The sequence below is a fragment of the Rattus norvegicus genome, chromosome 6 (assembly GCF_036323735.1).
Source record: "Rattus norvegicus strain BN/NHsdMcwi chromosome 6, GRCr8, whole genome shotgun sequence".
Classification (NCBI taxonomy): Eukaryota; Metazoa; Chordata; class Mammalia; order Rodentia; family Muridae; genus Rattus; species Rattus norvegicus.
The window spans coordinates 126,765,442-126,783,829 of record NC_086024.1 but is presented as its reverse complement, the minus strand read 5'-3'; the positions used below and the strand labels follow the sequence as shown (position 1 = coordinate 126,783,829).

Sequence of the window (18,388 nt, the reverse complement as noted above, 5' to 3'; positions counted from 1 at the left end):
TGGTTGCTGAGAATTGAACTCAGGACCTCTGGAAGAGCAGGTCGGTGCTCTTAACCACTGAGCCATCTCTCCAGCCCCAACTGATCCAGTTTTATGGTTTTGTCTTCTTGATGATAGTTCATGCTGTGGCTTATGTCCGATAGACTAGAGAGGGCACAATCTCAAGTGGGGTACTGGGTGACTCTTCTGTGAAGTGAATGGCTGAATGTAATTTCACTAGATTTATGGTTGTGCGTGGTCTTATCACCAAGTCCTCGGTACACTTGGGTTTGGTGCTTGTAGGCATCCCCAATTCTGTCAGTTCTCTAAAGCTGATGCCTGTACTCAGATTAGCAATTGAACTCAATGATAGGGTAGGCCTAACAGCTGACAGTGATGGCATATCATTAAGTTTAATTCTTGTTAGGCATAGCCAGGGACTTGAAGCTTTTCTGGGGCTGTGTTTAATTAGTACTGATTTGAAGTGATGGGGGAGGCGGTAAAGGAACCCAGGAATACCTTGGTTGAGATTCTCTGATGCTGTAGCAGTAAGACTACTGTTAAGAAATTAAGAAATATATACCGTGTGCCACAAAACAGAGATCAGAAAACATAAGCAGAAGGAGCTGGCACAACAGAGATGCTGATAGAACAGAAACAATGCTGCGGACACTCAGATAATCAGCCCACAGGACCACTGCCCACCAGTACAACCTAAGTAGCTGGGCCTCGACCCCAGAGTGAGCGCAACAAAGTAGAGTAAAAGCAAGGGGCGTGGGTCAGTGCCATAGCTTCACTCTGAGACTTTGTTCTGAGTTCGATCTTATAAGAATTGATTAGCATGGAAACTCTGAGTCTCAAGTAGGCCTGGGAAGAGGCAGCGAGGAAGCAAGAGGAGGAGCATCTCTTGTGAACAGGTGCCCTGACAAGGCTGTAATGGCTAGTCTTCTCCTTCCTCATTGCTACTAATGTAGAACATCAGTCCCTTTATAGATCATAGAAACTGAGAGTTCCGTGCAGATCTCGTTACCTGTACCAAAGCTTTGGTCTTTCTGCATCACTGTATTCCTGTGAAGGAATTGGGTGTTTGTAAAGTGCCTGACTTGTCTTGCTCTCTGTGCTTCCTTTGGAGGTATAGTGGTGTCCTTTTTACTGTGCCATCACTTTTGAAATGACTTCTTTAAGAAGAGGAGGTGTGTATTGTGACCATACCCTAGCCAGCTAGAAGACCAGTGCAGCCGCAGTGTTAGTTGGAAGACGTGGAGAACCAGGACCCTGAGCACCTAAAGGATTAGCCAAGGCTTGGGACTGAGCTGTCAGTGGAGCTCTGCACCAAATCACTTGTCTGTGTGTGACATCTTGCTGCCGGGTGCCCTGATGTCAAAGGCCATGTCCCCTTAGGCATTATCTGAGTCACTCACAGTAGACGGCGGTTGCAAAAAGGCGACCTGACTTACTGTAGTGTTTGGTGTTTGCACAAACACCTATTTAAACCTCCAGGAGTAGAAAGTTTTCATTTTTTCTTCATCGTGTCTGGTAGGGCAGGTGGTCTGGGTTTCTATTTGTGTGAAATATACTGAATTCTCATGATTAGTCAGTAGGAACTTCGGGTGCATTCTAGGAGTCAGTATTAGAGCAAGTTGTGCAGCTGCCGTGTGAAAAGGCCCAGGGAGCCAGTGTGGCACAGACAGGAAAGGAACATGGCGACAGTTGGTTCTGTTGTGTCGTTAAGTTATTCCTGCTTTAATAGCTTCTAACAGTGTTTTCTTACATTACCTCAGTGCTTAGTGCCACTTTTATATCTAAACACAAATGTGATTTTATTTTCTCAATGCTGTATCCTTGATTTGATAATATAAGTAAATTCTTGATTGGCTTACTTATTTCAATAAGCATCCCTGTATGTTTTTATAAGTCATTAAGTACTTTACATGTTGATTGATGTTGTAATACTGTACTTTATTTTTAACACAAAAGTTGGCCAGACAGCAAAAATTTTTGCCAGGAGAAACAATTTTGAAAAAGACAAATTGGTTCTTGTTTCAAGAAAATACACAGAGACTTGAACTATAAAGGCAAAGTATTGTTTTATTTCTAAGCCTCTGTAGACTAATGATTAGTTGATACGCTGTTTTAAACATTTAGACAATATTAGGAAATTTACTTTAAGAAGTGTTGTTTTATTCAGAATGGCTGATTATATCATTAATACCTAGATATGATTCAGTCCAGCCAAACATAAGGAAAGAGTGGTTATACATGACCCCGGTATTAAAGTTCCAAAGACTTCTTGGACATGTTGTCCTGTACTTTTTAAAGTCAGTGCACCAGTCTATGAAGAGAGTAGGACAGTGTCTTTATATAGTTCATCAGAATTAAGAATTTCTATAGACTCGTTATTAATGAGAAAGTATCACCAATGTAAACCTAGTACAGCGGAGCCATTAAAAAATGTGCTGTCCTGTATGTAGGTGGGTGCTTTCTTTTCTCAGTTTCCTTCATTGCCCTTAAGATAATTCCTGCGTATTTGACAGTGATTAGATAAATTGGAATGGAAGGTTTCAGACAGTTTTTGATTTGGTAATTAGTACTAAAAAGGACTGAGTTGTGGTCTGTGAGGAAAAGTAGGCTTCATAAGCAGTAGAAACCTAGTTTTAGCCTTAGGAACATCTTTTGTTCTGCCTCTGCACAGTGAAGATGGTTTCTGTCTTCAGCGTTTCTGTGCTAGGGATGGCAGCCGAGGCCTTTTGCATACTAGGAACATTGTCTGTGTCCCAGGCCCTGAACTTGCACCTTAAGGCTTTTGTAACTGAGTTTAAACAATAGTGGCTACTTTGTAAAACGTCTTATATGAATTTAAAATGGAAATTTTTCCTTAGAATATTTTGAAAAAGAAAATCTCTAAGTGTGTATAAAGTCAGCCCCTATAAAACTTACTTTAATACATGAAACATAAAAACATGTTCTAAAGCTACAGAAGCAAAATGAGCTTGAACTAGTTCATATGGAACTACCTTTATGATGCTAAATGGTTGAGTTTTTATTTTAAATAAAGACATTCCATTTTCCAAGACATGATTTATACAAGAAAACATATAATGTCCTGTTGAACATAAGCCAAATACATTCCCAGACGCTTTGTTACCCAAATCTTTTGAGAGAGTTCTTTATAGATGTTTTTGGCAGAAGCAGTCGTTTTAGAGGAAATATATAAGAAGTACCAGATTTTCTAAAAGATTTTCTAAGTTGCCATAAATGGTTAAACGTTATTTGTAATGACATAAACATCTGGGTGTGCTGGACAATGGCAACATTTAAATTGAGGGAAAAGGAATATTGGGTAAATAAGCTATTTCATACTTCTCGTTACATTTTAAATGAGTTTGACATTAATATCTAAACTAAGCAATGTTTTAGAAATTACAATTGAAAACTAATTTTTATAAACAAAGGGGAAACTGAATCACGTACTCATGAGAATATTTTGTGTACTTTAGCTCCTTTTCTTGAGTATTGACTGGATCACTCAGTATATAATTCATTTTATTTGTCCTTTCCAGAGAACACCAGTCATTCCTTCATTGTTCTATCAAGTATTCCTTGTTTATGTGCTGAGTACCAAGCACTAAATAGGCCCCGAGGATAGATAGGTGACAAAGGTCTCCTCCAGAAGTTGTACAGTCAGGCAGGGAGGGGAAGAAGGCAAGGAATTGTTTTAAAAGAACCAGAAGTGGCGGACAGCTACAAGTACACAGCAGAGCAGCTGAGCATTTGAACTCACAGCTGTGACAGCTGCACACGGACTGTGCAAGCTCAAGGCAGACAAAATCCCAACAGCCAGCAGGAGGTGAGTATGAAGCCCCACCCCTGTGAGGCCTTGTTGGCAATCGATGCCCTTGTGAGAAGAGTTGTATTTCTTTAAGAGTGTGCAGTCCCTAGTAAGGTAGCCATGCTCAAATGGAAGACACCCATCCAAACATATATGGACAGGACATCTTGGGCTCGATGGGTTATACATAAAAAGATACAAAATACTTAGTATAAAAATGTTTTTCAATTATAAAAAGTGGGAAAAAGACAAAAGGTTAGGTGAGTAGAGAAGAGGGACCTGGGAAACTGTAGGAGCAGGTAAGTAAGATTAAAGCATGTTGAACAAAATTATCCAAGAACTAATTGTAAAAAATTTAAAAGAAATTGTTTTGAAAGTTTTCTGTAAAGTGGTATTCCATTGTACTTAGTACTAGTGGTATAGGAGGGTAGGAAAGATCAGTGACTTACTGCAGTGGATGCATACAGGCTAAGTAGATTGGTAGCTAGGGAAACATCATTCTAGACGGAGGGATTCACATGAAATGAGGTGGCATACTCTGAAATGTTGAAAGAGTATAGTGCACGCAAGTGTGTGCTGGTGTGGAGGGTGTGCTGGTGTGGAGGGTGTGTTGGTGTGGAGGGTGTGTTGGTGTGGAGGGTGTGTTGGTGTGGAGGGTGTGTTGGTGTGGAGGGTGTGTTGGTGTGGAGGGTGTGTTGGTATGGAGGGTGTGTTGGTGTGGAGGGTGTGTTGGTGTGGAGGGTGTGTTGGTGTGGAGGGTGTGTTGGTGTGGAGGGTGTGTTGGTGTGGAGGGTGTGTTGGTGTGGAGGGTGTGTTGGTGTGGAGGGTGTGTTGGTGTGGTGGGTGTGTTGGTGTGGAGGGTGTGTTGGTGTGGTGGGTGTGTTGGTGTGGAGGGTGTGTTGGTGTGGTGGGTGTGTTGGTGTGGTGGGTGAGCTAGTGCGGTGGGCTGGGAAGGTAGAAGGTAGATTTGCTGCATGTTGAAATAGAGCTCAGTCATAAATCACAAGCAGAGCGTAAGCTGTAAATGACAACACAAAGGAGATGGCAGAGGTGGGGCCACCCTGCTGCCATCGCAGCATGCTGTCCTGAGCACCCTGGAGAGCAGCACAGTTGGATTATCTCCCCTGGGGTCCCCCCAAGTAATCTTGTCATGTTTTAAGTAAGCTAATGGTTCTGTGCTAGGCTGCATTCATGGTTTCTCATGGTTACGGTGGGACAGACCTGGTCAAAACTGGTGAGTTGAGGTGTTTCCACTACTGCTTGCCTAGGCTTGAGAGTCCAGTGCTTCTGCTCTCAAGTCTTGCAAGGGACGGCGACATCTGGATTTTAATTTGATAGATTGTGGCTGTCTTTCAGTTAGTAAAAGTGGTGTGTGGCAGGGCCGGGACCTTCTTGGAGGGACATTGTGTGTGAGGATTTGCAGTAGGAAGGTTTCAGAAGTGAGATCAATGCAGAGACCCTGAAAACCTCTTGCTCTTAGAGATTGACATGGAATTAATATTTACGAAGTGGGAAAAGCATTACAGCTTTCCTGTTCACAGATAAATTACAGCCCTATATTTTGGGATATGTCTTGTCTATGCAAATTGTTATAAAATAAATACTATGTGAGGATGCTTTTCAAACTTTCTGTATGGAACTGTAAGTGATCTGAATTGATAATGAAGGATTGAGGGAGACTAATAGAAAGGGAAAGCGTATTTGATTTGCTGGCATTAAAATATTATTATATAGGTGGGGGGTGGTGAGAAGGCTCAGTTAATAAAGTGCTTATTATTCGAGCATGAGGACATGAGTTTAGTCATTGACCCACAGAAAAACCAGGCATACTGGCTCTCTTGTGATATCAATGCTGGAGAGCTAGACACAAGGACCTCTGAGTCCTGGTGCCCAGCAGGTACACGGGAGTCAGTGAATCTGAGGTTCAGTGGGAGACCATCTGAGAAAATATGGTGTTAAGTAATTGAAGGGGACATCCAACAGTGACCTCTGGCTGTCACACACATGGACATGCATACACACTTGTATGCTATGCATGCATATGAACACTTAAATAATTGTGTTCATGAATTAATCCTGTGTGTGTGATTATATAAAATCTCTTGGGCCGGTCCAGTGACAGAATACTTGACTCTCACTGGGTTCAATCCCAGAGCTGAAAAATCTCAGTATCTCCAGCCCTCACCTTTCCCTCTCATACTCTTCCCACTGTTTCTGGCTTCTTTCAAGTGTGCATAGTGATTCCAACAAACTATGGAAGTAATACAGTAAGTCTCTTTTATTTTCAACACAAATTATGATATTATAGAATTCATATTAATGATATTGTACTATGTTAGTGAATTTTAAGTGTTACTTTAGGGGCTAGGAACCTATCTCAGTGGGTGGAACACTTGCATAACACGCTCACAGGCCCCTGAGTTTAATCCTCAGCACTGAGTAGAACAAGCCAGAGGGATATGTGTGTTACCTCAGCACGTAGGAGATACAGGCAAGAGGGTTGGAAGGTCAAGGTTGTCTTTGCATGCAAAGCAAATTCAGGGTCAGCCTGGGCTACATGAAACCCTGCCTTTAAAAAAAAGGAGAAGAAAAGGAAAGGTAACTTTTTAAATCGGCAATTAATTACGATGAGACAAAACAAAAGACAAAACAAATATTCACTATGTACACCAAACCGTAAAATCCTGCCCTTCATACAGTTGAAGACAAAATGGTTCTTTGTTACTTTAAGTTAAAAATAGATGTGATACTCTTTTTAAAAACATTTAGTGTTAAGAGTGATTTTTGTATAAGTTGAAATTCAGTAATGAAAAGATCGTTTGGAGACAAGGATCCCTGGAGCAAGCTGTATGGTTAGACTAGGCAAATTAGTGAACTCTTAGTTCAGAGTGGGAGCCCCTGATGCAAAGACAGACAGACAGACAGACAGACAGACACAGAGAGAGAGAGAGAGAGAGAGAGAGAGAGAGAGAGAGAGAGAGAGAGAGAGAACATTCTTGCCATCTACTTTTACCTTGGTTATAATTAAATAAAGAAGCTGAATTATAGTAAATTTAACATTGTATCAAGTTTAAATTTATTCTGGGACTAGAGAGTTAGCTCACTGGTTACGAGCATGTACTGCTTTTTAGAGAATCCAAGTTTGGTTCCCAGCACCCATGCCCACACAACCACCCATGATTGTATGATTGTAGCAGAGGGTTCTGGGTGTCCTCTTCTGGCTTCCTGGGCTCTTGTGCTAGAGTACACTGTGATGATACTTAGCTTTATGTTCACTTGACAAAAGGTAGAGCCATCTGGAAAAGGGGAACCTCCATTGAGAACAAAGCCCTTGACTCAGTGACTCAGTTGGCCTGTGGACAAGCCTGAAGTGCGTTTTCTTGATTGATGTGTGAGGGCACAGCTCACAGTGAGTCCCAGGGCTTAGGACACTGGGCTATAGGGAAGCAGCAGAGTAAGCTATAGGAGCAAGCCAGCAAGCAGCATTCCTCCATGGCTCCAGCTTCATTTCCTCCCTTCAGTTTCTGCCCTGACTTCCTCAGTGATGGGCTGCACTGTGGATATAAGCTGAAACAACCCTGTCTTCCCCAAGCTGTTTTTGGTCATGGTGTTTTCTCACAGCAACAGAAACCCTAACTAAGACATACATTTACCCATACACAGCCACACATTTAAAAATCAAATTTTAAAAATTGTAAAGATTGCCAATGCAAATAACATCTCATATCCAATTTATTTATCGATGTTTATACAGACAAATGGGATTTCAGACATTTCTTCTTCTATTTACTCCTTTACATTGGCTCTTAAATGAGAAAAATGCAAAGTAAGGAGGGAAAATTACCAAGTATGGATATGAACCAAAATAATATATATGATTGCTGTTGGATTGGAGCAAAATTTAATTGCTGTTTTAAGAAATCAGATGAAAGCAGGCATGGTGAGGCATGCTTTCAATCTCAGCATTCAGAGTCAGATGGCGGGGAGAGCACTGTGAGTTTGAGACCAGTCTGGTCTACATAGTTCCAGGACAGCCAGGGCTGTATAACGAGATCCTGTCTCCAAGACAAGAACAGGAACAAGAACACAAACAAGAACAGAAGGGAAGGAAGGAGATGAGGGAAGGAAGGAAGGAGATGAGGGAAGGAAGGAGATGAGGGAGGGAAGGAGATGAGGGAGGGAAGGAAGGAGATGAGGGAGGGAAGGAAGGAGATGAGGGAGGGAAGGAAGGAGATGAGGGAGGGAAGGAAGGAGATGAGGGAGGGAAGGAGATGAGGGAGGGAAGGAAGGAGATGAGGGAGGGAAGGAAGGAGATGAGGGAGGGAAGGAAGGAGATGAGGGAGGGAAGGAAGGAGATGAGGGAGGGAAGGAAGGAGATGAGGGAGGGAAGGAGATGAGGGAGGGAAGACCTGGCGGTGGGGGCCTGGGTCAGCTGACCGTGACTAACCCAGCTTATAGCCCTGTAGTCAGGAGATGACACAAATGGAGGACTCTGACCCACCTCGAGACGTTCTCTGTCATCAATCACAGGTAAAATGGAAAGTTACAGGGCATGTGCTGACTCGCTGCACATTCGACTTTGATTCTGAAACCGTGGCATCATCTCTGGGTGTTTGTGGTGGAAGGTTTACGTGTCAGGCACGCAGTCTCAGCTGATTGACTGCTTAGCTGGAAGGTGCCCCCCAGCCCTAGCCTGCGTTGCTAGAGTTATTTGGGTGTGTATGATTATTCACAGGACTGTTATATTGGACTAGAACCCATTTCTGAATGTGAATATTTTGCCTGCCCATATAAATATAGTTCTGATTTCAAATTGTGGTTTGAGTTCAGGTTTTGTAGAGACATATTCAGAATTTCTGAGGGGAGGAGAGTAAGTGTTGCTGGAGAAAAAGATGAGTCCTGAGGGACTTTGCAATGGGTGTGTGACTTCCTTTTCTTCCAGCCTCTCAAAATTAATCCGTTCCTTCCCATGCTTCCCTCTCGGTCCTTTTATTTGCCCTCGTCTACTCTAATGTCACAGTACAGTCACACACATGGGTCTGAAGCAGCCCTGCACTTTCTATAGTGCGTTAGGTCAGGACCAATAGTGAGCTGCAGACTTTGGCTTTCTGACTTATATTATTAAAATACCTTTTATTAGACTCTTTGCCATATGAGTTTACTCTGAAGATGTCTGTCTATCATCAGGCCTCTGTTTGTTTGGTATTCTTTGAGATGAGGCTTTGCTATGTTGCCCAAGCTGGTTTCAGCCTCTCATGCTCAACTGATCCCTCTGCCTTGGCCTCCTCAGCCGCTGGGACCACAGGTGCAAACCACAATGCCCAGCTTATTTTAAAAAATAATTTATTAGTCGTTACTCTGTGTACATAGGATGTGCACTGGGCCGTATGTGCTCACATGTCGTGGTGCACATAGGGGTCAGAAGACAATTTTCCAGTCAGTTCTCTCCCTCCATCTTTCTGTGGATTCCAGAGATAAAACTCAGGCCACCATGCTCACAGAGCTGCACTTTTTGTTTAAATGTAGATTACTCTATGGTTTATGTGGCAGGAACATACCGTCCGATACAAATAAGCCGTGAGCCTTGTGCCGTTCCCTCCCTCCTTCCCTTTTCTCTTTTGAGAAAGCTTAGGTTGGCCCTGGGCTCCTGAGTGCTTAGATTGCAAGCATGCACTAACTACCATGCTTGAGGCAAGTTTTTGTTTTATGCCTACACTGAAATAGTGAATAAATAAAAAAAATTATATACACACATACATGCATATATATTGGAGATGGAGAAATGGTTCAGCAGTTGCTCTTCCAGAGGACCTGAGTTTGATTTCCAGCACCCACATGGCAGCTCACAACTGTCTCTTAGCTCTAGTCCCAGGGTATCTAATGCCATGCATATGGTACACAGACATGCATACAGGTAAAATACCCAAATACATGAAATAAAGGCAAACTCTTAAAAAGATTATTATTTTTATGTGTCTACATGTTTTTATGTGCACCATGTATACATTTCTGTAAGGGCATCAGATCTCCTGAACCTAGAGTTCCACATGGTTGCAAGACGCCATGTGGGCTCTGGGAACCAGACCCAGCTCTTCTGCAGGAACAGAGAATACTGAACCCATGAAATTAACTTTTATACTCTATTTTAAATGACATATATCCCCAAATTATTATCATTTGAAATGTAATCAGGGGAAGTCCCACACCCGCGGATCCCGGCCCGCAGCAGCTCTCTGCTCCCAAACCCCGTGGGAGAGAGACCTCACCGCCTGATCAGGTGGGCACTCCTGAGGCTGCAGAGCGGAGGAGACCACCAACACTGCCCACCCCTGCCCACATCCCTGGCCCAAGAGGCAACTGTATAAGGCCTCTGGGTTCCCATAGGGGAGGGCCCAGGGGCGGCAGGACCCCTGCGCCTGAGACACCGCCGGAACCTGAAGGAAACAGACCGGATAAACAGTTCTCTGCACCCAAATCCCATGGGAGGGAGAGCTAAACCTTCAGAGAGGCGGACACGCCTGGGAAACCAGAAGAGACTGCACTCTGTGCACATCCAGACGCCAGAGGAAAACACCAAACGTCATCTGGAACCCTGGTGCACGGAGGCTCCCGGAAAGAGCGGCACAGATCTTCCCGGTTGCTGACGCCGCGGAGAGGACTTAGGCAGTACCCCACGAGCAAACTTGAGCCTTGGAACCGCAGGTAGGACCAACTTTTCCCCTGCAAGAAACCTGCCTGGAGAACTCAGGACACACAGAGGCAAAATTCCTCTAGGACCGGGCACTTCCTGTGTTTACCGGAAGTCCCACACCCGCGGATCCCGGCCCGCAGCAGCTCTCTGCTCCCAAACCCCGTGGGAGAGAGACCTCACCGCCTGATCAGGTGGGCACTCCTGAGGCTGCAGAGCGGAGGAGACCACCAACACTGCCCACCCCTGCCCACATCCCTGGCCCAAGAGGCAACTATATAAGGCCTCTGGGTTCCCGTAGGGGAGGGCCCAGGAGCGGCAGGATCCCTGCGCCTGAGACACCGCCGGAACCTGAAGGAAACAGACTGGATAAACAGTTCTCTGCACCCAAATCCCATGGGAGGGAGAGCTGAACCTTCAGAGAGGCAGACACGCCTGGGAAACCAGAAGAGACTGCACTCTGTGCACATCCAGACGCCAGAGGAAAACACCAAACGTCATCTGGAACCCTGGTGCACGGAGGCTCCCGGAAAGAGCGGCGCAGATCTTCCTGGTTGCTGCCGCCGAGGAGAGGACTTAGGCAGTACCCCACGAGCAAACTTGAGCCTCGGAACCGCAGGTAGGACCAACTTTTCCCCTGCAAGAAACCTGCCTGGTGAACTCAAGACACAGGCCCACAGGAACAGCTGAAGACCTGTAGAGAGGAAAAACTACACGCCCGAAAGCAGAACACTCTGTCCCCATAACTGGCTGAAAGAAAACAGGAAAACAGGTCTACAGCACTCCTGACACACAGGCTTATAGGACAGTCTAGCCACTGTCAGAAATAGCAGAACAAAGTAACACTAGAGATAATCTGATGGCGAGAGGCAAGCGCAGGAACCCAAGCAACAGAAACCAAGACTACATGGCATCATCGGAGCCCAATTCTCCCACCAAAGCAAACACGGAATATCCAAACACACCAGAAAAGCAAGATCTAGTTTCAAAATCATATTTGATCATGATGCTGGAGGACTTCAAGAAAGACATAAAGAACTCCCTTAGAGAACAAGTAGAAGCCTACAGAGAGGAATCGCAAAAATCCCTGAAAGAATTCCAGGAAAACACAATCAAACAGTTGAAGGAATTAAAAATGGAAATAGAAGCAATCAAGAAAGAACACATGGAAACAACCCTGGACATAGAAAATCAAAAGAAAAGACAAGGAGCTGTAGATACAAGCTTCACCAACAGAATACAAGAGATGGAAGAGAGAATCTCGGGAGCAGAAGATTCCATAGAAATCATTGACTCAACTGTCAAAGATAATGTAAAGCGGAAAAAGCTACTGGTCCAAAACATACAGGAAATCCAGGACTCAATGAGAAGATCAAACCTAAGGATAATAGGTATAGAAGAGAGTGAAGACTCCCAGCTCAAAGGACCAGTAAATATCTTCAACAAAATCATAGAAGAAAACTTCCCTAACCTAAAAAAAGAGATACCCATAGGCATACAAGAAGCCTACAGAACTCCAAATAGATTGGACCAGAAAAGAAACACCTCCCGTCACATAATTGTCAAAACACCAAACGCACAAAATAAAGAAAGAATATTAAAAGCAGTAAGGGAAAAAGGTCAAGTAACATATAAAGGCAGACCTATCAGAATCACACCAGACTTTTCGCCAGAAACTATGAAGGCCAGAAGATCCTGGACTGATGTCATACAGACCCTAAGAGAACACAAATGCCAGCCCAGGTTACTGTATCCTGCAAAACTCTCAATTAACATAGATAGAGAAACCAAGATATTCCATGACAAAACCAAATTTACACAATATCTTTCTACAAATCCAGCACTACAAAGGATAATAAAGGGTAAAGCCCAACATAAGGAGGCAAGCTATACCCTAGAAGAAGCAAGAAACTAATCGTCTTGGCAACAAAACAAAGAGAATGAAAGCATACAAACATAACCTCACATCCAAATATGAATATAACAGGAAGCAATAATCACTATTCCTTAATATCTCTCAACATCAATGGCCTCAACTCCCCAATAAAAAGACATAGATTAACAAAGTGGATACGCAATGAGGACCCTGCATTCTGCTGCCTACAGGAAACACACCTCAGAGACAAAGACAGACACTACCTCAGAGTGAAAGGCTGGAAAACAACTTTCCAAGCAAATGGTCAGAAGAAGCAAGCTGGAGTAGCCATTCTAATATCAAATAAAATCAATTTTCAATTAAAAGTCATCAAAAAAGATAAGGAAGGACACTTCATATTCATCAAAGGAAAAATCCACCAAGATGAACTCTCAATCCTCATCTTCGATTGGTTTATATACAAGTGTGCAATTTCTAGGCTTGAAAGTAAAATGATGCCATCTGGTGCTGGATAGAGGAGCCTTATTTTTTATTATGGCAGCTTGCTATTTTTGTAACATGGTGATTTGGTTGAACACAATAAAGTACAGTAGTAACTGATCTCCCCCTCTTCCTGGATGAGTGAGGAGATGATTAAATGTTGATGTCAGCATCCATGAGCATATTCAGATGAGCTTCTGCTTCTGTTGAAAAGGATGCTGTGTTTGATTGTGGTCCGAAGCTTTGAAGCACTACTTGGCATCTCCTTCCTTGGAGGTCTCACTGTTTAAACATAACAGATTTGATAGCTTGTTGGTAAGGTGAGGTCCAGCTTGTCTCCACTAGGTCATCTTCATTTGAATCCGGTGGTTATACGGTTTTGTTCTAGGGATATTTCATTTTTTTAATAACGGTTTTAGCTGACATTCATGGAGAGAATGAATCCTTAGAAGTGTGCCACTAGTGAAAGGAAATCCTGTCTAGAGTATGTTTCTTTACAAAGCTGTGTCACACCATCCTTTGGGCCCTCTGCTGGAAAAGTAGAATCAAGTCTCAAATAATGCCTTTTAAATTGTATCCTCTAGTATTATAGATGTAGGACAGTACTGTATCATACCTCTGTGGATGTAAAATAGCTTGTACCTGCTTTATGATACGTAGTAGTGACCGTGCTTTATCAGAGCTGTTTTTAATGATGTTGCTCAGAATGTTTTCTTTCCAGATGATGATTGAGAAGCTAATTTAAAAAAAAAATGGTGCCAGGTACCACAAGAGTAACAGAACTGTGCTGTTTTCTCGGGTTTTGTTTTTTTACTTTTTTTTTTTTTTTAATGGAGTGTGCTGGATGTCTCTACAGTTTTGTTCAGATGACTGCAGAACCTGGAAAAGCTGTTGCTGCTGTTGATGCATAACACACTGCTATTATTGGTCTTTTTATATAAATATAAATATATATATACAGATATATAATTTGAATTTTTTGAAACTTTACCTGTGCTGTCAACTTTCGAAAAAAGTATCCCCGTTTACTGTGTTGAGTTGGCACTGTACAGAAATTAACAGCCATATTGGTCTAGAAATGTTGAACTTAAGTTTTTTCCATTTGTACAGGGGTAACACACTGTATTAAATATGTAAGGTCTTATATACGTGGGTTTGATTACAAAAACTAATAAAGTATTCTCTAAATTAAAAAAAATAAAAAAAAAAGAAATGCAATCAGTGTAAAACACATTTTAGAACAAGAAGGTAGCAAGGCTAGAGATGAGGAGGGTTCGTAAGAGGGCTTGCTGTGCAAGCATAAAGGTGTGCGTTTGGATCCCAGCACCCGTGTGGAAGATCCTCACACCATAAGCCCAGCACTGTGGGGTCCCCAGGGAGCCTCTGGTGAGGGACTCTTGTCCCAAGGGACTAAGGCAGAGAGTGAGCTCTCCTCCGGCATCTGTGTGAGCACACAGGCACCTGTGCTTAGAGTGGGGAGTCTGAGCTGTTTCCCAGCCACTGTTCTGTAGGCCTGGAGGAGGGGACGTCTTTACAGTGATCCTGCTTCAGCTTGCTGATTTGGTGTTTTTTCAGTGGCCAAGAGTTCTGTTGCATCTAGAATGCAATACTAAAGACCCAAATAACAACACATACCCACAGTGTAAAGTATTTGAAGAATCCAGGAGAAAATGCCCTTTATTGAGTCAAACTTCAGTAATACTCCTCCTACCCCTGCTCTTTGTATCCAATTTAAAATTCCTTATTTGAAAGACAGGAAAGGGAAAGTTTATAGATTTTCCAAACTCAAACTCTATTTGTATAGCATGGTTATGGCAACGTAAAGCTAGGCTGTAATAGGAATAGCATTTTGTCATTTAGAATTTTGCAATTTACAGAAGCACAGTCCACTGCAAACCTTTAACACGGCTGCTTTCTATTTGCACTTAGTGCTGTAAATCAGCATTCTAGTCACTGTACAGGACAGAATGGAGACAAAGGAGAGCCCCTCCTGTGTCTTAGGAAATATGCAAGGTGAGGGACTTCAGAATGAAGAGTGGATGTGAGTCAGAGTAGCCAGTACTGGTAAATAAGAGCCCTTGTCTGTGGGAGGAAACATGCAGGATTTTGTGGGAGACTAGAGTCAGAAAATACACCAGACATTGACAGTCAGTTAACTCTTCAAAACCATGCTGAAGGAACAGCACGGGAATCATGTAATGCTGGAGCAGATGTTTTCCCGGGAGGAGAATTCGGGTAGGCATCAGGCCAGACACTGGCCTCATACCATGCACAGGGATGAGCTCAGTAAGGGTCATGGTCCTAAGTATTATATTCAAAACCATAAAGGGCCTAGACAGTATAGGAGTGAATCTTCACGGTGCTGGGCAAAGCCAACACAAAGTAAATTAACTTCATCAGAATGCAAAATGCTAATGTCTTAAGAAATGAGGAAGAGAAATGACACAGAGAATGGAAAAGTGCCTGGTAAGGGGACTCCCTAGCCATCCCCATTGGGGAGGCGCTGTGTGCTCCCCACCCTTACACGCAGCCTCCTGAAATCATTAAGAGTGTCTTCCAGCTCAGGCTGTCTGCTCCTAAGTGTGAGGGTCGACTCTTGGACAGAGAGGTTCTTCAGCCAAGAGGTCTGATGCTTTGGCACGATTAGCTTGTGAACAGGGCGTCTCCCAATTTAATTTACACTTTACCTATAAATATTGCCTGGATTCCAACCATTTTACAGGTTTTGTTTATTTTAAAGTACAATTTGGACATTATCTAAACATCCTCCTAAGTCAGCAGCAGCATTGTACCCCGATTAGCATGTGATGCTCTCCATCGTGCGTAGAGATTTCCTCTCTGAAGAGAAGAGCCCTTTGCCCTGATGGCTGAGCTAAGCCACGGGGTTGGTTTCTTAGACACTCTCCTGGCTCACCAACCCCGGAGCGCAGCCAGGAAAACAGCAAGGAAAATCTAAAGCTGGCCTTTCCGCTTCCTCCCAGTAAGAGAGGTGATCTGAAAACACATTGTGCAAGAGAGCAAGCACGGCAGTCAGTCGCTCTTTGCCTGCAAGTTTCAAAGAGGATGGAAACCTGTTGTGGTTTTTGCACTTCTGTCAAGGGATGCATCATCCGCTCAGGGGCAAGCCATGCAGAACACTGCCTCCTTGCCTTTGAGGTGACTTTGTAATAGAGGTCCAAGTTCCCTGGGCCAAAGAAAAGGTGACAGCAGTCGGCCATTCTCCAGTAGACAGGGCATGCGTCCATGTTTCTGAGTAAGTCTTGCCGTGCGTTTATCCACGCTGCCCAGTCAATGCTGTTATCCACTTCCTCTTAACACAGATGAGCTCCACCAAGAGATGCTGGATGATGCGCAGAAGAAATTGATGAGCTTAGTGAACAGCACGGAAGGAAAAGTGGACAAGTAAGCTTTGCTCTTGGCTCCCGCTTGTGTTTTACGGAACTGCTTTTTTAAAGTCTGTTTCCCTACTCATTTCTTTTCTCAAAACCGTATGCAAGAATTAAAAAACATCACTTCCATATGAAATACTTAGAAAATAAAAAGTTTATTGTTAACATTTCCCCCTCTTCACTACCCTTAGGTAACATATCTAACATTAAAATATAGCTCTGAAACCTGGTTATTTATGTAATAATATCTGATATAATATTTTAAAATCTAAAATATTTAAATTTTTAATAAGTTTGGCTGGGGACACATAACATGTCTCCGTTTTGCGTCTCAGTGAGAATCACCTGTGGAGGTGTTGGGAGTTACCACGAGGTACCTCCTTCAGCTGGCTGTGGTCTAAGGACATGGGTGGGTAATAAGCATGCATTTTAGGTTGTCGGAAATATTCCTAATTAGACTTAGTACTGTAGACTAAGCTACTGTAGACTATCTTATTATTCAGTCTCTGTAATTAAGCATCTTACTGTTTAAACATAAGAAAATGTTTGTTTGTTTAGTGTTTAGGTGTGGTTGTGGTAGATAGGCCATGTTAGGTTGACCTCCACTGTTTCTGCCTTGATTTTCCTAGAGTCCTCATGAGAAACCTCTTCATTGGTCATTTCCACACACCTAAGAACCAGCGTCATGAAGTGCTTCGGCTCATGGGGAGCATCCTGGGTGTTAAAAGGGAGGAAATGGAGCAGGTAACGAGGCAGTAAAAGCACTCTAAGTCCCCCTTTCCTCTATGCACCCCCTACCTCTTTCTTTGTAGTTTTCTTATTCTGTGTACTCCCCCCCACCCCCTCCCTCTTTCTCTGTATCTGTTTTCCTTGGGAATGGAATCTAGCTTGTCTCTCACTGTGTTAGGTGAGTGATCCACCGCTGACCTACATCCTGGTTCTCCTTCTAAATGTTTATAATTACATTTATAATATAGGGCATCCTGGAAAATAGTTCCTTTTTACTGTATATATAACTTGGGTTTAATACAGTTTTCTTGACCAAAGAGGTGCTTTTGTTCAGTTTGTGTGGTGTTAGTTAAGTATTTTACAACTTATAAACCAGTTGTGTTATCAGATGATTGAAGGTTTTGAGATATAACCACATCCAGAGCATTTATCAGACTGTGTGGGGTGGCACTTTGTGTTCTGTCACCCATCCGTCTAGGAGACACCTACTAGAACCCGAGTTACAAAGCTTGCTTACTCTTCTGTCCAATCCCAGCAGAGTGGCTCTTACCTTCTTGTCTTAGAATGATAGTATTTTTCTGTTTTAAAATGTCCTTACAGCTGTTCGCTGAAGATCAAGGTGGTGTTACTCGGTGGATGGCTGGATGGCTGGGAGGAGGATCGAAAAGTGTGCCCAATACACCTTTGAGACCAAATCAACAGTCCGTGTTTAATAGTGTAAGACCCAGTTTTATTCCTGCTGAACATGAACCATAAAGTGATTGCACACTACTCATTTGCAGTGTCAGATTTCTCCTGCATCATTTAACACAGCCTCAGTAACATACCAACATATTTTTTCATAGTCTTTTTCAGAACTCTTTGTTAAGTTTCTGGAAACAGAATCTCATCCATCTGTCCCGCCCCCAAAGCTGTCCGTTCATGACCTGAAGCCTTTAGATTCTCCAGGAAGAAGGAAAGTCGACACAGGCACAGCCGAAGGCTTTAGAGGTAAAATGGGGGATGTGCTTTTCCCTCAGTGGTAAAAGTCAGATGCTTAGCTTATGATCTGTTACTAATCTGTTACTCATGATAGTGACATAAACTTTTCAGTGTTTTGAAATTGTAATACTGCTTCCAAAATTCTGATGTCGCTAAATTTGGACTTTATATGTTTTAATAGCTTATAATTTATTTGTTTTAATTAATGTAAACAGCATGAAATGTTTTTATGTAGGAATAATTCCTAAAGTCTTCATGAGAAATATTTCATTGGCTGTTTTCACACACCTCAAATCATATAGATATATTATAGTATATTTATATTTATATAGACGTTGTAGTAACCTGTGATTTTACTTGCAATTTTATTTTAATTATCAGTATAAGTCACTTTGAATTACTCTCCTGGAAATGGTAGCGACCTAGTTACATCTTTG

At 42.8% G+C, this 18,388-nt stretch overlaps 1 protein-coding gene across 3 annotated transcripts in view; it reads left to right on the top strand.

Annotated features, from left to right (window-relative positions):
* Positions 1-18,388, top strand: part of Trip11 (thyroid hormone receptor interactor 11) — a 72,357-nt gene that overhangs the window by 48,790 nt on the left and 5,179 nt on the right. For all 3 annotated transcript variants that reach the window (XM_006240470.5, XM_039112358.2, NM_001412193.1), the window contains 4 exon segments: positions 16,173-16,254; positions 16,871-16,985; positions 17,571-17,687; positions 17,816-17,960. In XM_006240470.5, the coding sequence (XP_006240532.1) occupies positions 16,173-16,254; positions 16,871-16,985; positions 17,571-17,687; positions 17,816-17,960 (459 nt within the window).